Source organism: Meleagris gallopavo, chromosome 16 (assembly GCF_905368555.1).
Source record: "Meleagris gallopavo chromosome 16, MGAL_WU_HG_1.1, whole genome shotgun sequence".
Taxonomy (NCBI): Eukaryota; Metazoa; Chordata; class Aves; order Galliformes; family Phasianidae; genus Meleagris; species Meleagris gallopavo.
The window spans coordinates 4,550,587-4,567,642 of NC_139419.1; the positions used below are offsets into that span (position 1 = coordinate 4,550,587).

At 39.8% G+C, this 17,056-nt stretch overlaps 1 protein-coding gene across 3 annotated transcripts in view; it reads left to right on the forward strand.

The window, feature by feature from the left end:
* The window catches only part of USP22 (ubiquitin specific peptidase 22), an 87,307-nt gene that overhangs the window by 20,099 nt on the left and 50,152 nt on the right, over positions 1–17,056 (forward strand). For all 3 annotated transcript variants that reach the window (XM_085237910.1, XM_085237909.1, XM_085237911.1), the window contains exon 2: positions 13,610–13,742. In XM_085237910.1, coding sequence (XP_085094036.1) covers positions 13,610–13,742 — 133 coding nt within the window. The remainder of the gene's footprint in view (positions 1–13,609; positions 13,743–17,056) is intronic.

The window sequence follows — 17,056 nt, forward strand, 5'->3', positions numbered from 1 at the left end:
GATATAGATAGTGTGTAAAATTGGTGAAGACTTCCTGGAGCTTTGTATTTAGACAGTATTAAGAGTATGTAAAGAACCTTCTGAAGCCATCTTTGCAGGAAGTTGGGATTGCTGTTTCCTCTAAGCAGAATGATTACATTCATACGTGTGTGTACATGTTTATATGCATACACACAGAATACATACAGTGCTGTATTTTCATTTGATAAGATCAATGTAAGGAACAGTTCTTCTCTACAGCTGATGGAGGAAAAGGATGGTGTAAAAGAAGTGGGCTGACATGTTTCTCATCTTACTTGCAGTTACTCCTATTTTGCAAGTTATATTGATATTTTTTCTTTTCTTGAAAAACAGAATCTAATGGGTTGGCTTACAGATGAATTTGTATGCAAATATCTATTCCTGCTTGGTTATCTATGTTATAATGGATATTATTTGGGGATTTTACTGTCTCTGGTTTTCCCAAGTAGTTTAAGTTCAAAGGACAGTCTGCATGTCTATCCTAGAGCTGCATGTAGGCAGCACTGTCCTCCATCTCCCTCCTCCAGTCCTCACTGCCATCACTGCAGTGTCTGAAGTAGCACTTTCATCCCAGGCATTAATTCATTGCTGAGAAATGCCAGTGCACAGTGCTGATGAAAAACACTTGAATGTGCCTGGAAACTTCTGAGAAATCTCCTTTCTCTTAGAGAACCTTTTCTCTATGTTCTTAATTTATGTGATTAATCAAAGAATAACTGGAGTAATTCATTAGGTTTGACAAGCAATTTGTCTTCTACATCAAAGTGCTGTTTTTGTAGCTCTCTGGCAGTGAACAAAGTTAAATTTCTAATGGAAATTTTACCATTTTCCACTTATTTTTGATGAAGTTGTATGCGTTACATAGAATGCTACTTTTTCTTGCCTACAGGGCACAGGCATTCTGGCTAATAGAACACCTGAAAGGTGAGAGTATTGTGTTTGAATACTCGTGTAAGCTTTTTTCCTTTGCTGTCTTGTAACTTGTGTTGTAGTATTTTAATTTCAAGAGCATTCTGTTGCACAGATGTGAAGCAATGTGTGTTCTATGAGCTTAAATAGTGCCAGAAAGTGCATCATGGAGTGAAAGAGTGGCATTGGGTCCAAAGCTTTCCGTGTTGCCAGATCCTGTTGTACAGAACTTCAGATTCAAGAACTGCAGTAATTCCCAGGGTATTTTAAAACTTGTTAGCTGCAGTTTTCAACACCTTTTGTAAAAGCAGTGCTCCTTTCAAGAGATTGCCAAGAGTAGTTTGGAGCTGGTGATCCAAAGTGCTTCTCAGAACTCCCCAGCTGTTTTGTAGAATAAGTCTTTACCCTGTGAAAGTCTCTTTTTTTTTCTTACTTACTTAAAAGGAGGTTTAGCATATTCTGTATTTGCTGATATGAGGATGGATCTCTTTTTTTTTCCCTCACTGGGTTTGTGTAGCACTTGTGCAGAATGTCTTCCTTTTCCATCTTTCATATTTTAACAGAGGCATCAAGTAGCATTAGGATTTTAGGAAACATAAGTAATTCAGAAAGAAACTGGTGTTTATACAGACAGGCGGTATCATGCTTAAGGCTCTGAATAAGCTCACATACTTGGTATCAAAGAAGGAGGGGGTGATTCTGGTTCTGAAAGTAATGTTATCTTCACTTAATTTTCATACTTCCTTCTGTAGCCCTTTCAGCGTCTTCCTTTGGAACAGTAAGGGGTATGTGGAAGGTTTTTAGCAACAAACTTGTCTTTAATACATAGCTGGTAAGATAGCAAGGGGAGAAACCTCACTGTTTCTGTTTTGGTTTCTCCTCTATAGAGCAAGGGAAGTAGGAAGAGAGATGTGTTGCCAGTGTGCAGTAGGCCTCCATTGTAAACAGTGGCCTGGTCAGCAGGATATCTGTTCTTGTCAAATCTCTGAATAGTTTACTGTAGGAGTTTGCACTTACTGGAGGCTACCTGTGAGTTTATTTCTAGGGTTGCTACAGTCCTGCAGCTCAGCCCTCTGAAATTCAAATGTGGGTCACAGAATGGTAGGGATTAGAAGAGATGTCTGGAAATCATCTAGTCCAAGACCCCATAAGGTCTTCAAGGACCTCTTGGTCCAAATTAAGAATGAACAAAATGATTATTAGAAGAATGAAATAAAAGCTCAATACTAAAGTAGTCATAGATCAGGTTTTTTTTAAATCTTCGAAAGTTAAGACTGTTCTTCATGTATTTGTAGAACTTGAATTCTTTTTTTTTATGCTTCTCCTTCCACGTGATGCTTTTGTGCTTTCCCTTCCTTTCATTGCTCCTTAATCTTGTGTAACTGCCTTGCAAAGCTTGAGGTACGTAGTCTCCACCAAAACCAAACCAAGCAAAAAAACCAGCCTATCAACAAAACACCTCTCCATCTCCCTGCCTGAATATTCATTCTTTCAGCAGTAAGGACAGACTTCTTTTCTTCCATTGAATTCATCTTGTTTAAGGCTGCAGTGCAGTGAAGCTGCTGCCTTTGCTGACAGGGTGAGCAGCCCCTGACCTGCACACAAACTCTTCCCTGTTCTCCTTTCCTTGTGGGCCGCGGTCTGAGCTAGGTCAAGATGAAGACTTGCATCCATTTGATGGTTCTCAGCATTGCTCGTCAAAGAATTGCATTGCACTGAGGCTCTAGACTTTTTTTTTTCCTTAACACAAATGCCAGTGGACAGATTTAGGGCCTGGATGTCAGCTCCATTCACTTGCAGGTTTGCCTCATGTTTATTAAACTGAGCCCAATCAGTATCAAAATAAGTTTCCTGAAGTCAGAACAACTGACAGCCCTCAAAAATATACACATAGTTGCATTTGTAATTATACTTTTTAATATATATATATTTATTTAAAGGTTAATTTTACATGTAATTAAAAAAATCCCTTCTATTAGCATTCTTTTCAGTACTGTGCAGAATAGACTTATCAGGGATAAATTTTTCTACACTTAATTTAATCACGGTGTTGAAATTTGTCTGAGTCCTCTGAATGAAGCTCTGATGCTAATATGTGAAATGTAATCCATTAATGGCTTACAGGCATCTGCGAGAAGAGAATGTATGGATTTTTACTTAATGCTGCTGTTAGAAAGGAAACAAACAAACAAACAAAATATTGTTGAATTGTTGGATATTGCCGGGAAGAAAATAGGAGTATGTCGAGGAGATTGTTGTCCCAACTAAAACTACTGAGAAACTGTCCTTGCTGCCCTGAATCTGCTGCAGGTCTGTGTTTGCAGTGCTCTAGCATGGCAGGAAAGCCTGAGTCGGAAAGGACCTGGGGGATCACTGAGTCCAACTCCTGGTTCCGCCACCTTAGCCTCAAAACATAAAGATTTCATTTTGTATGTTTGGTTTAAAGACATAACTGGGTAAGGTTAAAGGTGCTTCACATACAACAATGCTTTTTCCTGTTTTAATGGAATTTTGGCTTTGAGATAATTAACATAGCGCGTTGGGGGGTGAGGAGGACGAGCATAGATCTGAGTACTTCCATGTTGCTACAGAAAGGCAAGTATTTGTTGTGGCAGTTTGGTGTGTTTTGGGGGTGTTCTTCATTTCTGGTAAGGGGCAGGATTGAGGGTTGTATGTGGGTTTTACTGTGGGATGTTTTGTTTTGTTTTTTTCCTTCCTGAGCCCATTTCAGAGATTCCCCTTTTCTGTCCATCAGAAACCTGCCCGATCTTGAGAGGCAGTACCAATCTTACTGCTTCTCCTTGCCCCTAGTTCATTTCTTTGGGCTTCAGGTGAAATGAACTTAGTTTGCAAAACAAGTTAATATTCCAGCTGCATCGTGAAATGTTAAAACAAAATAACTGGCTGTACATGCTAGTAAGAGACAGAAGCTCTTCACTGAGGAGCTATCGTCCACCTTCCTACACACATTATTAATGATTAATCTTTGAGACTGCAGCAATTTGCAGATTCCTTAATGGATGCAGGATTGTCAGAAGAATGCTTGTTTCCCAGATATTTTTATTTCTGGAGATGCTTTCATTCATCTTCATGACTTTTTAGTTTGAGTGAGAAACGAAAACTACTTTTCTCTTCCAAAATTTATCTTGTGTTCTCATAGCTTAGGAAAGCTGTTACCAAAGAATATCTGCAGGGTTCAGAACATCCATTTGTGCAAATCTTCAGTCTGGAGGCTGAGCTGCAGGTCTCTGACCACTTCTGTCTCGTCTTCATAACTTCAGCTTTGTGAATGCACCTGAAAATTTTCCAGTGAATTAAAGACCTCGTGTTTTGCTCTTGTAAAATGAATTATTAATTTGTTTTGTACTGAGGTATGAGGAAGTAGAGCTTCAGCTTACTAGATTATCAAAGCATGTTCTGTGTGAGCTTACTGAATTTGCTTTCATTCTCTGAATGTTCCAGCCACTAATGTGCTGCTTGGCTTACAGTACTCCTGTACATATGTAGCTGTATAAACATGAATATTTCCTTAGATGCTGAGGTTTTGATATCAGTGGAAGCAGAAAAGCTAAATTTCTAGTTTGACTGTTATGGGTTGATATTATGCATCGTTCTAGTGAAGAAAGCAAAAGCACTGATGTTTGATATCCTGTGAATATTCCATCTTATTCTATACAAAATGTTTTTGTGCAGTTTTATAGGACTTACTTTTCTGCGATGACTGTTCAGCGCATATGATTTAATAGTCTTTTCTGTGTCAGCTTACGTTTCTTGTAGGATTTCAAGGGGGAATGTTTTGAATTTTGAAAAAGTTTTTTGGTCTTTGAAAGCAGAAGCAGCAAATGTTCTGTGTAGCTTTCATGCAACTGAAAGGGAGATTTATTTTATTGTTTTGTAACAGTTTTTCTTGTGGACACTGTTAGGGGACTAGAACTTGTCTTCAGCTCCTGTTAGACAAAAAGGAAGTTTTATTCTTATGGCACGAAGTGACTTTGGCTTGTATGACTCGTTTGTTATATGCATAATCGAAACCCACAATTGTCAGAAAACTCCTCAGCAGTTGGGTTAATTTCTGTGCTACCAGTAGGCTTGTTTAGCTACAGCAGATATAAAAATGTCATACATAATAACTCTTAAAGTCTTGACAAAAATGGTCATGGGAGCTCATGGGAGCTTCTAAAGGCAGGAATTTTCCTGCCATATTGCTGCCTTTCTGGTTAGGCTCGGCAATGCTTCTGCCCTATTCAGTGCAGCATTTTTTCTTTTCCATAAAACAAATAGTCGTTAATAGATGCACTCAGTCATTTGGTTGCTGGTTGTTTTCTACTCATCTCCTTTTTTCTAAGTGTATTTTATCTCATAAATAAGTCATGCCACAGAAAATTTGTGCTGTAACATTTCCCAGCCATCTCAGAATTGCTTTGGCTTTGTGGACTAGTAAAGTTAACGTTTCTTATGAACATCTTAGGGTGGTTAAAAGAAATAGTGCTGAAAAACCTGTGTTTTTCTAAACGAAGGTGTAGGACTTTGATCTGTGTTTCCTGAAGTTTCTTTTTTTGTTTGTTTTTTTGGTTGTTTTTTTTTTTCTGAAAGGATGCTTTGTGGAGTATCTCCATCAAAGCAGTGTGGCAAACTTCCCAAGAGCATACCTGTTTTCATAGGAAGAATCAGATGTCTGTGTAGTGTTACACAGGGCAGAATCTCCCTGCAGCACAGGAGTTGAATAATGCTCTCTGTCTGTTCAGCTTGCTTCTTGCCTGGCTTCCCAAGTCATGTGCTCACAGATTAGATCAATGCATTACCTGATAGGATGGTTAAGAACATTTCCCCGATTTGCTGACACGGAGGAATGGTGAGGTAAAGTAATAGATTTTGTACTACATCTTAGAATACACTACTGCAGTATTGGCAAGCCCCTTCTCATGTGAAATTCGCTGCTGCAGTGGTGCATTGCAGGAAATAGATAAAAATCAGCGCTGCGCATATCCACACATCATTCATATTCTGTGGAAAGAGGCCTGTGTTTGAGCCTTAGGCAGCTTACGTGTTTTCACAAGGCGGGTACACTTTCCACTTTCAAAAAAAAATCTTACTGTAGAAGAACATGCAATTTAATTTGAACAAGATCCATTATTTAAATTGTTTAAGAACGCAGTAGGCTATTAAATGCATCTTTCGTGGAGTGCTGGAGGAATCATTTAGACATGTAAATGCTGCTGCTTGGGGTGAGCACCTACCAAAGGAGAAGCAAATAAGCAATTTCGGCAGTCATTTGAATTGAGGAGCAGAATTGCTTTTGTCTTGTTGAAATATCACTTGTTACTACTGTGACTTCATGTAGGAAAGCTGGGATTGCTTTTTTTTTTGGGGGGGGGAGGGGTATCTCCCTGTTTTTCCAATGTCCTGAAACTTAAACTTAAAAGCTACACAACTTCTTACTTTTTTTTGTTTTGTTATTCTGCTCCCTAAGTCTTATTTCAGTGTTACACCTACTTTAAAATTCTGTGTGAAACAAATCGGAAATCATTGTGTTGTTATTTTTAATACAACAAAAAACACCACAGCAACAAAATCTGACTCATTACTGAGCTTTTGGCATAGGATGTGATCCTGAGTACGAAGAACAGGGGGGAAAAAACCCTCTATGTACAGGGCACCTGATGACTAGCGAGATCTCTGGTGGAATTTAGAATAGTGTGTGAGGGTGAATCAAAGTACCCTGGTTTTTGACTGACTCACGCTGCTCTCCTGGGAAAAGCCCTTTAATCATAGCATTGTTGTTAGCATTTACGCAGACTTTGGATGCTGCACTGTCCTCATTTAAGGCTGTCTTCATTGTAGGCCGCCATGGGTGGGCTGCGGGCCGCCACCAGGCCTCCCCTCAGCGTCCTCTGGGCTTAGCAAACCAGGAGACCTCAGCAGAACTCAGCTGCTCCTCACACTCCTTGCCCCCCAGACCCTTCCCCATCTTCCTAGCTCTGCTTTGAGCTCTTGGGTAGCTTTATTTCCTTTTTGTACTGTGGTGCTTAAAAGTGCACATAGCACTTGAGGTGTGGGTGTTCCTCACCAGCTCCCCTGTGCAGTCACCTGTGTTAAATTGGAAAAACATATCAGGTGCAAACTGTATGATATGAAACAGAGCAGTTTAAAACAGTTCTTCTGGTAAGAAGGGTGCGATTCCTGATACAGCCTGCATTGGGAATTCTCCTGTGGGAAGTGAGGAAGAGTATAACTACACAATGCAGGGATCCCTTGTGCTGTTACCACTGCCCATAGTACTGCTCTTGTTTTTTGTTGGATTGGCGTTGTTCTTTGTGGGGTAACGCAGTATGGAAGGCCAAACAACTGGATGGAAGAACTTTCCTGCGTAGATTTAGATTGAGCCATCTAAAATGATACATAAATACTAGGGGAAAACTCTGGTGTTAGGAAGTTTTGGCATCTTCACATGAATCCAAGATCTTACTGAAAAAAATAAATGAAATCTTTTGTGGAAAGAAGCTTCTCAGGAATGACTTGCTTGGATGCTAATAGGAAACTGTTTCATGGGGACAAATAAGATGAATTCACTGATATTTTCCATCCTGCCTTCCAAGCCTCATTTGAGCTTTGATCTAATTGAATGAAAGGCCACATAAAAGCAAGTCATTATTTTAGTTGTGTGTCCTTGGGGAAAAGAAGTGACTGACTTCAAGTAGTTGCTCACTTTGGAACAGATGAAGGTCACTTTAGGATAGGGCAGTCGTAGCATATGGCTGTATAACAGTGTGGTGTTAACAAGTAGATGAAATGTAGTAGATCTGAACTGGATAGAACCAGGAAGAACCAAGCTCTAGGCTAGCAGCACGCGTTCAGGGAGGCTGTTCTGGCTGTTACAGACCAGTCTTTGCATATATTAATTTGAAATCTATATTCGTGGTTGAGGGGAGGAAAAGGAGATTCTCTTACTAAAAATACTTCCTGAATTTTTTTTTAAAAATTCTTTTGCTTTAATCATTTCAGAGAAGCTATAGTATGTTTGGGCACAGTGGAAGGTGGTCTTCATACTGTTCTAAATTAATGCCCTCAAGAATTTAAAGAAGTACATGCAGTCATTTAATAACAAAATAAATCTGCTATATTATCTGATACATAGTATAAGGTAGAAGCTTTCTTAAAGCTTTATGTGTGGAACCTGTTTGTAAGGTGCTATTTTGAGGGTTTTTTTTTTTTGTGAGTGTACCCTCAGCAAGTCTGTTGATGATACCAAAAATGATTTGTGCCATTGACAAAGTAGACAAGAGGGACCTAGACACACTCAGAAAGTCAGTACCCAAGAATCTAATGAGATTTGACAAGGCCATGTGCACTGTGTTGCTCTTGGATCAAGGCAGTCCCAGGTATGAGCGCAGACTGGAGAGGAACTCACTGAGAGCAGCCCTGCTGAAGAGGACTTGGGAGTCTTGATGGATGAAAGGTGGGACGTGAGCCAGCAGGGTGCTCTTGGGGCCCAGAAGGCCAGTGATATCCTAGGCTGCATCAACAGAGAAGTGGTCAGCAGGGAAAGGGAGGTGATTGTCCCTCTCTCCTCCCCCTTTTTGGGGCCACATCTGGTGGCCTGGGGTCCCCAGCACAGGAGCTTCTTAAAATTTCTTTCTCCCCTCCCTGCAGTTCTGCCATTGCAATTTCTCTGTCTGGGGATCTTGGTCCAGTAGGAATATTGGTCCGCTCCATGTGTGTGGTTCCTGGTGGGCTAACCATGCTGTTGTGGCACACCATCACTGCTGGGGGAGGTGGCTCTCACTGCCTATTCATTAGCATAGAGTTCCATTCACCCAACCCCCAGAGAATTTGTCAGCCTGGCATCAGAGCACTGCAGTACACTTAGCACAGCCTTGTCATTGCCAGATGAGCAAATTGTGATAATTTGTTGAGTCCAAAAAATATAACTAAAAAAGGAACAGGATTAGTGTTCTTCTGTATCCTTTAGAAAAGGAAAAAAAAAAAGCCCACAAAAACTAATTAAGCAGATCATTCAAAGTACTCTGATATTGGCCTCCAACGCTTCGTATCATTTCCCTTGTGTGGTTACTAATGTTTCTTCCATGAAGACAGAAGGAAAAAAATAAATGAACTGAAAGGCAATTAAAAAATGCTATCAGAATTAAAACAAACATAGAAACAAAAATAAAGCAAACAAAGAAAACAGAAAGCAAAGACTGCAGAAAATACTTTGAGTTTTTTTCCTCTGGCAGCGGTGTTTTGCAAACTATTTTCAGTATTGGGGTGAAAATAAGATAAAATGATCCCAAGGTTGAAACAGTTCAGATTAATGCTTGTATAGTTTGCCTTATCAGCAGGGAGGTAGTTTGTGCCCTTGCTGATGTGCAGCATCTTAATGTGTAATGAAAAAGTTTTGTCAGTTCGGAAGAGAAAGAGGAGATGGTTTGATAATGGCTCTTCAGTATCTTTTGTGGTATGTTCAGCAGCACATCATTTCCTTCAGTTTTTCCTACCTATAGGCAAAAGTATGTTCAGTCAGAACTAGCCTTGTTTAATCTACCTCAGGGTAACAAATTGCTCGGATAATCATAACGATGTATGCTATGTTTTTGTTTATACTTGAGAGCTGTGATGTTGCTTAAACACTTCAGCTTTCTCATTTTGAGTTCTCAGTTGTTGCGTCTGTGTTGAAACTTGTGCAGAGATGGTTGCAGCCAGTCTTCTGTGAGCAGAACTGGAAGGGCATCTTGTGTCTGCACTGCCAGTGCAGGAGCCAGCAAATGCAGCAGTGCACAGCAGGCACCTTGTATTCAAAGGTTGCTGTTGCACAGAGATGAAATAGTTAATTGTCTTCTGCTTTAAGAGATCTAAATAATTGTTTGGAATAACCGAGAATTAAGTTTCCCATATTTGGCCTTTAAAAATAATAATAATAAATAAATAAAATAAAATAAAAAACCCCTTTTCATTAGGACCCCTGACCTCAGTGAAATGGAAAACAGAACGTACAGTATTGATGGAATATTATTAAAAAATCATTTCCAATCAGACAATATCAGACTGAGTCTTAGTTGCAGGAAGTAACAGAACAATACTTAAGTTGATTTTTTTTTTTTTTTTAAGTTTATTGACTGCTAATGTGTCAGAAATGTGTGCTTACTCAGAGTAACTCTGAATCATCCTATCAGTGTGTGGAGGAGTGATCTATATGCCATACCACAGAGGAGGGCAGAATCAATCCCTCATTTCTGCTTCCTGGAATCTAAGAGCCCTGCTCTGAAGCTGAAGTATTTAAATGTATGCAAGGTCCCAGGTACCATATTAATTGATGGACCACAGGTCAGTGATGCCTGCCTGAAGAGAATGAATCTTGAAGTAAACTGGGACCAAGAGCTGGTATCAGTGTCTTAAAGCAAATTCAACCCCAGCTGGTTACTTCTGAGGTGCAAATGGTACTTGTTAAACCCACCAAATCTTGTCAGCTGTGCTTCAGTATTGGCTTTCTCCTCCCACATGATGTATGTCTTGTTTTACACAAACACTGACTTAATTTCCCCTAAAGACAGGGAAATAAAGTGAGTTTCTGTTAGGAAGTTTTTACTTTCCAAATGGTTGTGGTTCAGCATTGAGCACTTGGACATGGTAAAAATACCTGCAGGGATCCCTGGCTTTGTGTATCAGCACTGTGTTCACTGCACTAAGATTAGCTTAAAAATATTTTTCTGCTTTGCTTATGAACGTGTACAGTGTGCTACACCTTCCTTAGGATCTTTTAACCTCACAAGCCTTGCACAGTCCTGTGTGCTACCTGGTTCATCTTTTGCCATGGACCTTTGTGGTGAATCTGGTTTGTGGAAGGTGAAAGTCAGGTGGTCTTTGGCTCATGGGTTTGTAACTGATTAAGTCTCTGTTCTGGAGGTGCTTTGACGTAACTTGGTTTGTGCAGAAGAGGCAAAACTGCTGAAATACCCTAATGGAAAACTTACTTATAAAGATGTTTTGCTTTCATTTGAAGTTAAATAAAAACTGAGCTTCTAAAGCTGCTCCTAAAATAGTTGGAAATACAGGAGAATGATATGCAGTAGCCAAGGACTATGTATGTCTAATTTTTTCTGCACAGTTTGATTCGCAGAAATAGCGTATTGCTATTCAGAATGCTATCCGTGGATTTGAGGTGCCAAATACTGTGCAAAGTTCCAGCAGGTCTGTGGGTTTCTGTACGCCTGCCCAGCATGACCTTCTCACTGGAGATGAAGCCTGTGCTGACCCAGAGAGCAAGATTTGGGGCTGAGGCTGTCAGACACTGAGCTCCCAGGGGAAAGCACTACGAGGGGGGCATGCTCATGTTTTCCGCCATTCTTTTGGTGGTAGGACAGCAAATTAATATTAAGGTGCTCTAGAAATTTGGAGAGACTTGGAAGTGTCAGCAGTCTAGTTAGCTGACCTACTGATGCCTGCTGCTTTTTTAACTCACTTCTTGCAAACCTGTGAACGGTATCATGAGCGGGTGGGCCTTTAGGGAGGGGTTCTGTTGAGCAGCCCCACCAAGTGATTTGTGGTTGGGTCCCTTTCGTGTATCACTGGTCAGCTTCCCGGTAGCATCCGGCCATGAGCAAGGCCTGGTTTGCTTTCTGAAAAGTTGAGACTTGATTTAAAGCAAGCTTGCGACATTATGGATCCGACTGATTGTGATTACTCATTTGCAGTATTCTGTTTCGCCTTAGTCAGACTGTGGCCTCAAGAGATGTGAGTGGGGTGGGAGTATTATGAAACGCAGTAATTTGATTATTTGGAGGGAGGAGGGAGTGGAAGCTTTGTCTTTAACTTAGCAAATTGTTTAAAAGCGCACAGAGATGAAAAGAAGACAGCTAATCTCATTAAAAATAGCCACTATGCTTTTTGGTATTGATTTTTTTCCTCACTCTGTCTTTAACGTTTTCATACAATTTTAGAAAAACAGTCTTGAGCTGTACTGAGCAAATAGAGGACATGGTAAAATCGCTTCCTTTAAATAAGTGATTGAATTCTTCTTTTAATTAACCACTTAATTTTTACACACATACGCTAGTCTTTAATTCTCATTTGAATGAAAATTGGTACCCAAGAGTTTGTCTTTCTTGCCTAAAAGAGTTTTTACACCCTAAAGTCATCTGTTTACAATGCATTTAATGCTAGAATGATTATTTTTAGCAGGCTAAGTGAAATAGCAAGTTGCTGGAGTTGTCATAGCAGCAATCTCAACAGATAGGCTGATCCTATTTAGCTTTTGCAGCCACAGAGCAACCGTTAGGCAACAGTTTGACAGTTCTGCAGCATTTCTTCTATAGATGGAATTTGTGCTTCTGGTGGTGATGTATTTTTTTGGTCCTGCTTTAAAATATTTCTTTCTGTAGGTGTGTGGAGTTTTTAATCAACGGATCTATTTTCATCAAACAGCTTAGGAGGGCTTTGGATACACAGCGTGTGGAATTCAGAATTTGAGTCTTAATTGGTAGAAGTTTGAAATGGAATTAACAGTGCAGCATATTGCAGGAGTCCTTGGTTTTGTTTTCTTTTAAAAGCCGTGAATATTCTGGAAGAAGCCAGTCTACAAAGCAGTATTGTGCATCGTTTACACAGCTTTAATTTTAAGTTGTGGCAGACCGTGTTGTTACTGCTGAAGAACCTTGGGGTTTATCTTGGATTAAATTGTCTGGGTTGGGGAAATTGTATCTTAATATTCAGTAAATTCTGATTTTATTTATTTATATGTGCTTCTACACTGAGCAAAGGTATTTATAGCTCTGGGCTGTTAAAGAAGTTCAGTTACTCTTAAGTATACACTTGAATCCACTTGTCTGAGTACAAGTGAATTTGTGTGATGTGAGGGACTTCTCCTATCTGCGTCTTCTAGTTGGATGATTTGGACTTGAATTATTTTTAGTTTGCAGATCAGAAGGCTCATCCCCAAACTCTCTGAAGTCTCTGACTGGATAGAGTAATTTTTTAGAGGATCTATTGCAGCACCTGAGTTTAATACCAAGAAAAAGCTTTGGGTGTTTTTGGCTTAAAGATAGCTTTGAATATGATGAGAGCCAGAAAGTGTACGTAATCTTCTCATTGTTTTCTTCAGGTCCTGCTTTTCAAAATGTATTTGCATCTTAGGAATGCAGGCTCTCCTGTCAGGTTTATGTGCATACATCAAAGAGGCATCACACCAACTCCCATCCCCAAAGCTCCCATACTGGATCCCTTGGGAACAGTCAGACTCAGAGAGGCAGTGCTGCAGGGTGCCCAGGTGCCCAGGAGGGCAGTAGATCTGGTCCAGCACAACTGCTTCCAGGCTTGAGCACACAGCTGTGCAGGTTTCTGTGCTGATGCTGGGTTTGGCACCAGAAATGCAGAGATGGAGTGGGGGAGTAGTAGGATTGTGTCCTGGAGAAGCAATGCCTGTTGCCTCTACTTGGTGTGTTCATTAAGCTTTGAGAGCTATAACTGGTTCAGCTGCCTATCAGGACTTAGAAATTTATTGGATCAGCTTAAGAGTTTTCTCTGTTAATGTCCTACTTGGTGTTTTTGTCACAGAATCCTGTTCTCTGCTCCTGAACCATTCAAATATACTGAGTAAAGACAGAGCCAGCAGCTGGATCTGCTTCTATTTAGTTGCATTTGGATATGTGTTTGTGTTGTTCATGTTGTTTCTGTTTATCTATTTCAGGCAAAGTCGTGCATTTGTCATATGTGTGGTGCCCACCTGAACAGACTCCACTCTTGCCTCTACTGTGTCTTCTTTGGCTGTTTTACAAAGAAACATATTCACGAGCACGCAAAGACAAAGCGACACAATTTAGGTAAGCTGTCTTCTTTCCCCCCCCCAATCCTACTTTGAAAGGAAAGTCAGAATATTATTCTTGATTCTTAATGGTATTTCAAACTTACAGAAAGATGCAGCTTCTATTTTAAATTTTATTTGGAGTTGCTTGGAAATTTAGCACTTAGCAATCATGGCTGTAAAGGTGATAAACAAATCACACAGGAATGTGTTTGCTCACTTGGTGTGTTGATGTAGTTACACACCGTTTTAAGTCTGCTGGTATTAGAAAGTAAACGGTATAAAATCTAAGATTTAAACACTGCTACTACCATCGAGAGATGAAGCTTATTTTCACCGTAAGGTGTATGTATGAGGGGAGGGCCGGACACATAAAGTAGGCTTTCACTTTTTACAGGTGGCCCAAGGAGGTTGTTGATGCCCCAGCCCTGCAGGCATTCAAGGCCAGGCTGGATGTGGCCCTGGGCTGCCTGGTCTGGTGGTGGTGACCCTGCACATAGCAGGGGGTTGGAGCTACTTGGGCATTGTGGTCCTTTTCAACCCAGGCCATTCTATGATTCTGTGATTCACATCTTGTCTTTAAGGCTTCACATTATCATTTGTTCACGCTTCAGAAGCTCACTGCCCTAAATACTCAGCTTCTTTTGAAGAAATTTCATTCAAGTGCTTGTCCTTAAGTGTAGTAAACCCGGATCTTCTTGAAAGATGAGGGGAGTAGAACACCTTCCATGAAATATTTGTTGGGTACGGGGGAAAATAAGATCAGGAAAAAAAATGTGCATTTCATGTGTACTGTAAGTTCATAATAGTACAAAAATAGTACAAGAAAGGCATTTCAGTTGCATAGGGCTGTTCAAAAGTGCTCTGAATCAGTTGCACATCATAGCAGAATCCCTGAGAATTTTTCCTGTTAACATTTTTGTTACAATGCAGACAATTTTGTATTAAAATTCTTGTTACGATGAGGTGGATATATATTTGCTTTTGTCAGGACTACACCTGAATCAAATTTTGCTTGATTACAGCGTTTATTTTCAAATGAAAGTACATTTTTGTAGAATGATAAAGAGGAAAAAAGGCATTATTTCCTGGAACGAATGTCCCTTTACTGTTTTGGCCATAGCTTCATTTCTCTTAATCCTAAACGCTCACAGAACAGACTGTTTTCATTTTCCATGAAGACAAAGGTGCTGTGTAATCCCGTGCTTAAGAAACTGGCATATAAATTTACTATTTATGAAAAAGACATCTTAAGCAAATTTTCTTCATGTGTGTGCAGAAAGAATGTAGGCTTTATAGTGGTACAGCTCAAGACTGTCAATTCCCTGAACAGTATAGTACTGAAAAACAGTACTGACTGTCTCCCTGGAGATACTCAGAAGCCATCTGGGTGTGGGTCTGGGCAAGCCTGCTCTGGATGGCCCTGATGGAACAGGGCAAGGTAACCTCAGAAGTCTCATTCAGCATCAGCTGTTCTTTTAATTTTCTTCTTTGCAGCGATTGTGGTGTTGATGGCTTAGAAAGAATGAAGGTCGGAAATGCTGGAAACAGCAGGAGGTCAATGTGCTCATGCTCTAGGACAAAAAAAAACCAAATGAAAAAACCTGTGTGATGCTTCTTATCGCTTTTTATGAGATGTAGTGTCAAAGAGTTTTTGAACTCAGTTATTGGGATTAGGTTGTTTGGGAATCTTTACCAATGCAGAAGTAGAAATTTGTCTAGTAAAACTCTTATCTAGTAAAAATCTAAGGATTTTTGGTAGAATATGCATATGGAAAAAAAAATACTTCCAGTTTATGCTGCACCTAGTGTTTAAAAGATATGTATACAGTTCTAAATTGAGACCATTATAAAGCATTTGCCTGTTTATCTGTGGCTACTGTGTAAACATCGTAATATTTTTACTGTTAAGCCTACTATATTTAAGGAAAACTGCTGAAAGAGCCATTAATTGTACATGTAGTGAGCTGCTGTTTCAGCCATGTGTTTGGGCAGCCTGAACTCTTCCACGTTAACTTCTGTGCGAGGTAGAATTTGCTGAGATCTGCTATAGTGAAATGTCTTCCAGTGCCTTGAAGGGAAAAACAAAACCTGGACAGAGGAGGAAGGTGCTTTCAGAAGGATGTGCTCTTGCTTGAAAGCTGTTGTAGATATTTTAGTGGTGCTAGATAATTAAGAATATGTCAGAGAAGGTACTTAGCAAAAGATGTACAGCCTTTATGTCAAAAGCTGTTTGTACAAGGCAAAATACAGAGTACAGTGTGATCCCATTCCAAAGAACTGTTAGTTTGTGGCTAACTGTGAAGTGTGTAGTGCACAAATGCATGTAATGTGAAGATAATACAGCTGCCTGCTTGATTTCTAGCTTTGGAGTTTCCTTTTTTATTTTTCTAATGTATGTTTTGGTGTTTAACTTCCAGCTGCATGTGAAATGAGCTGTAAAAATGCATAGTCCTGCTCGTACTTTTTGTTGCTTTCAGTGCTGCAGTTTTCATTGGAGAAAATAACATCTAATAGGCAAAAACGGGTTAAGTGCTTAGAAATTTCAAAATGAACAGGAATTATTTTAAAACACTTGGTGACTTTTTGCTGAGCCAACATCAGTCTCCATGGAGACTAGCAGGAATTGCACACTTAATCACAGTTCTAAGAAATATCATAGATTTCAGCTGTAGCAGCTGTCTGAGTACTGGAAGCAATGTTTTTGCAGCTAACTGCTCAATGTTTCAGGAGCCTTCAGGATCATAGTCCAAAGTGTTCTTAAAATACATCCCTTGTTATCTCTGCTTCCCTGAGCAGTATGAATTAGGCACTCACATCCTGACTGTATAGCAATACCTGTGCTCTTGCAGCTGCTTGCCTGTTCTTCTTAAGTCCTTCTTATTAATACTGTACTTGTTTTGATATGTTCCTTGAATTGTGGGTGTGGGTGAAAGGTAGGTGAGGTAAAATCCTGCTGTATGTCTTGGTTTTTCTAACATTCTGCATTTCTCAGGCTTTGTTAGTTCATCACTGCAGTTAATACTTCTGCTATGTTAGGAATAGTTAATGCAATATGCAATTTCTTGCACAGAATATGCAGATGTGTTGATTTGAGCTTGATAACATGCCACAACTGTGTCACACAAAATCCTAAGAGAATTAATTTTGGTAATATACTAAAATAAAAGTATTAATTCAGTTTAGTAATTCCCAGAGTAGAATTCTGTGTTGCTGTGTGTGTATTTTGTTTTCCTTCAATGAAACAGTTATTCCAAGGAGGATGGTACCAAAGTGTGGATCACAGGTCATCTCCTGAAAGGTATATTGTAATGAAACATGCCATTCAGCCAA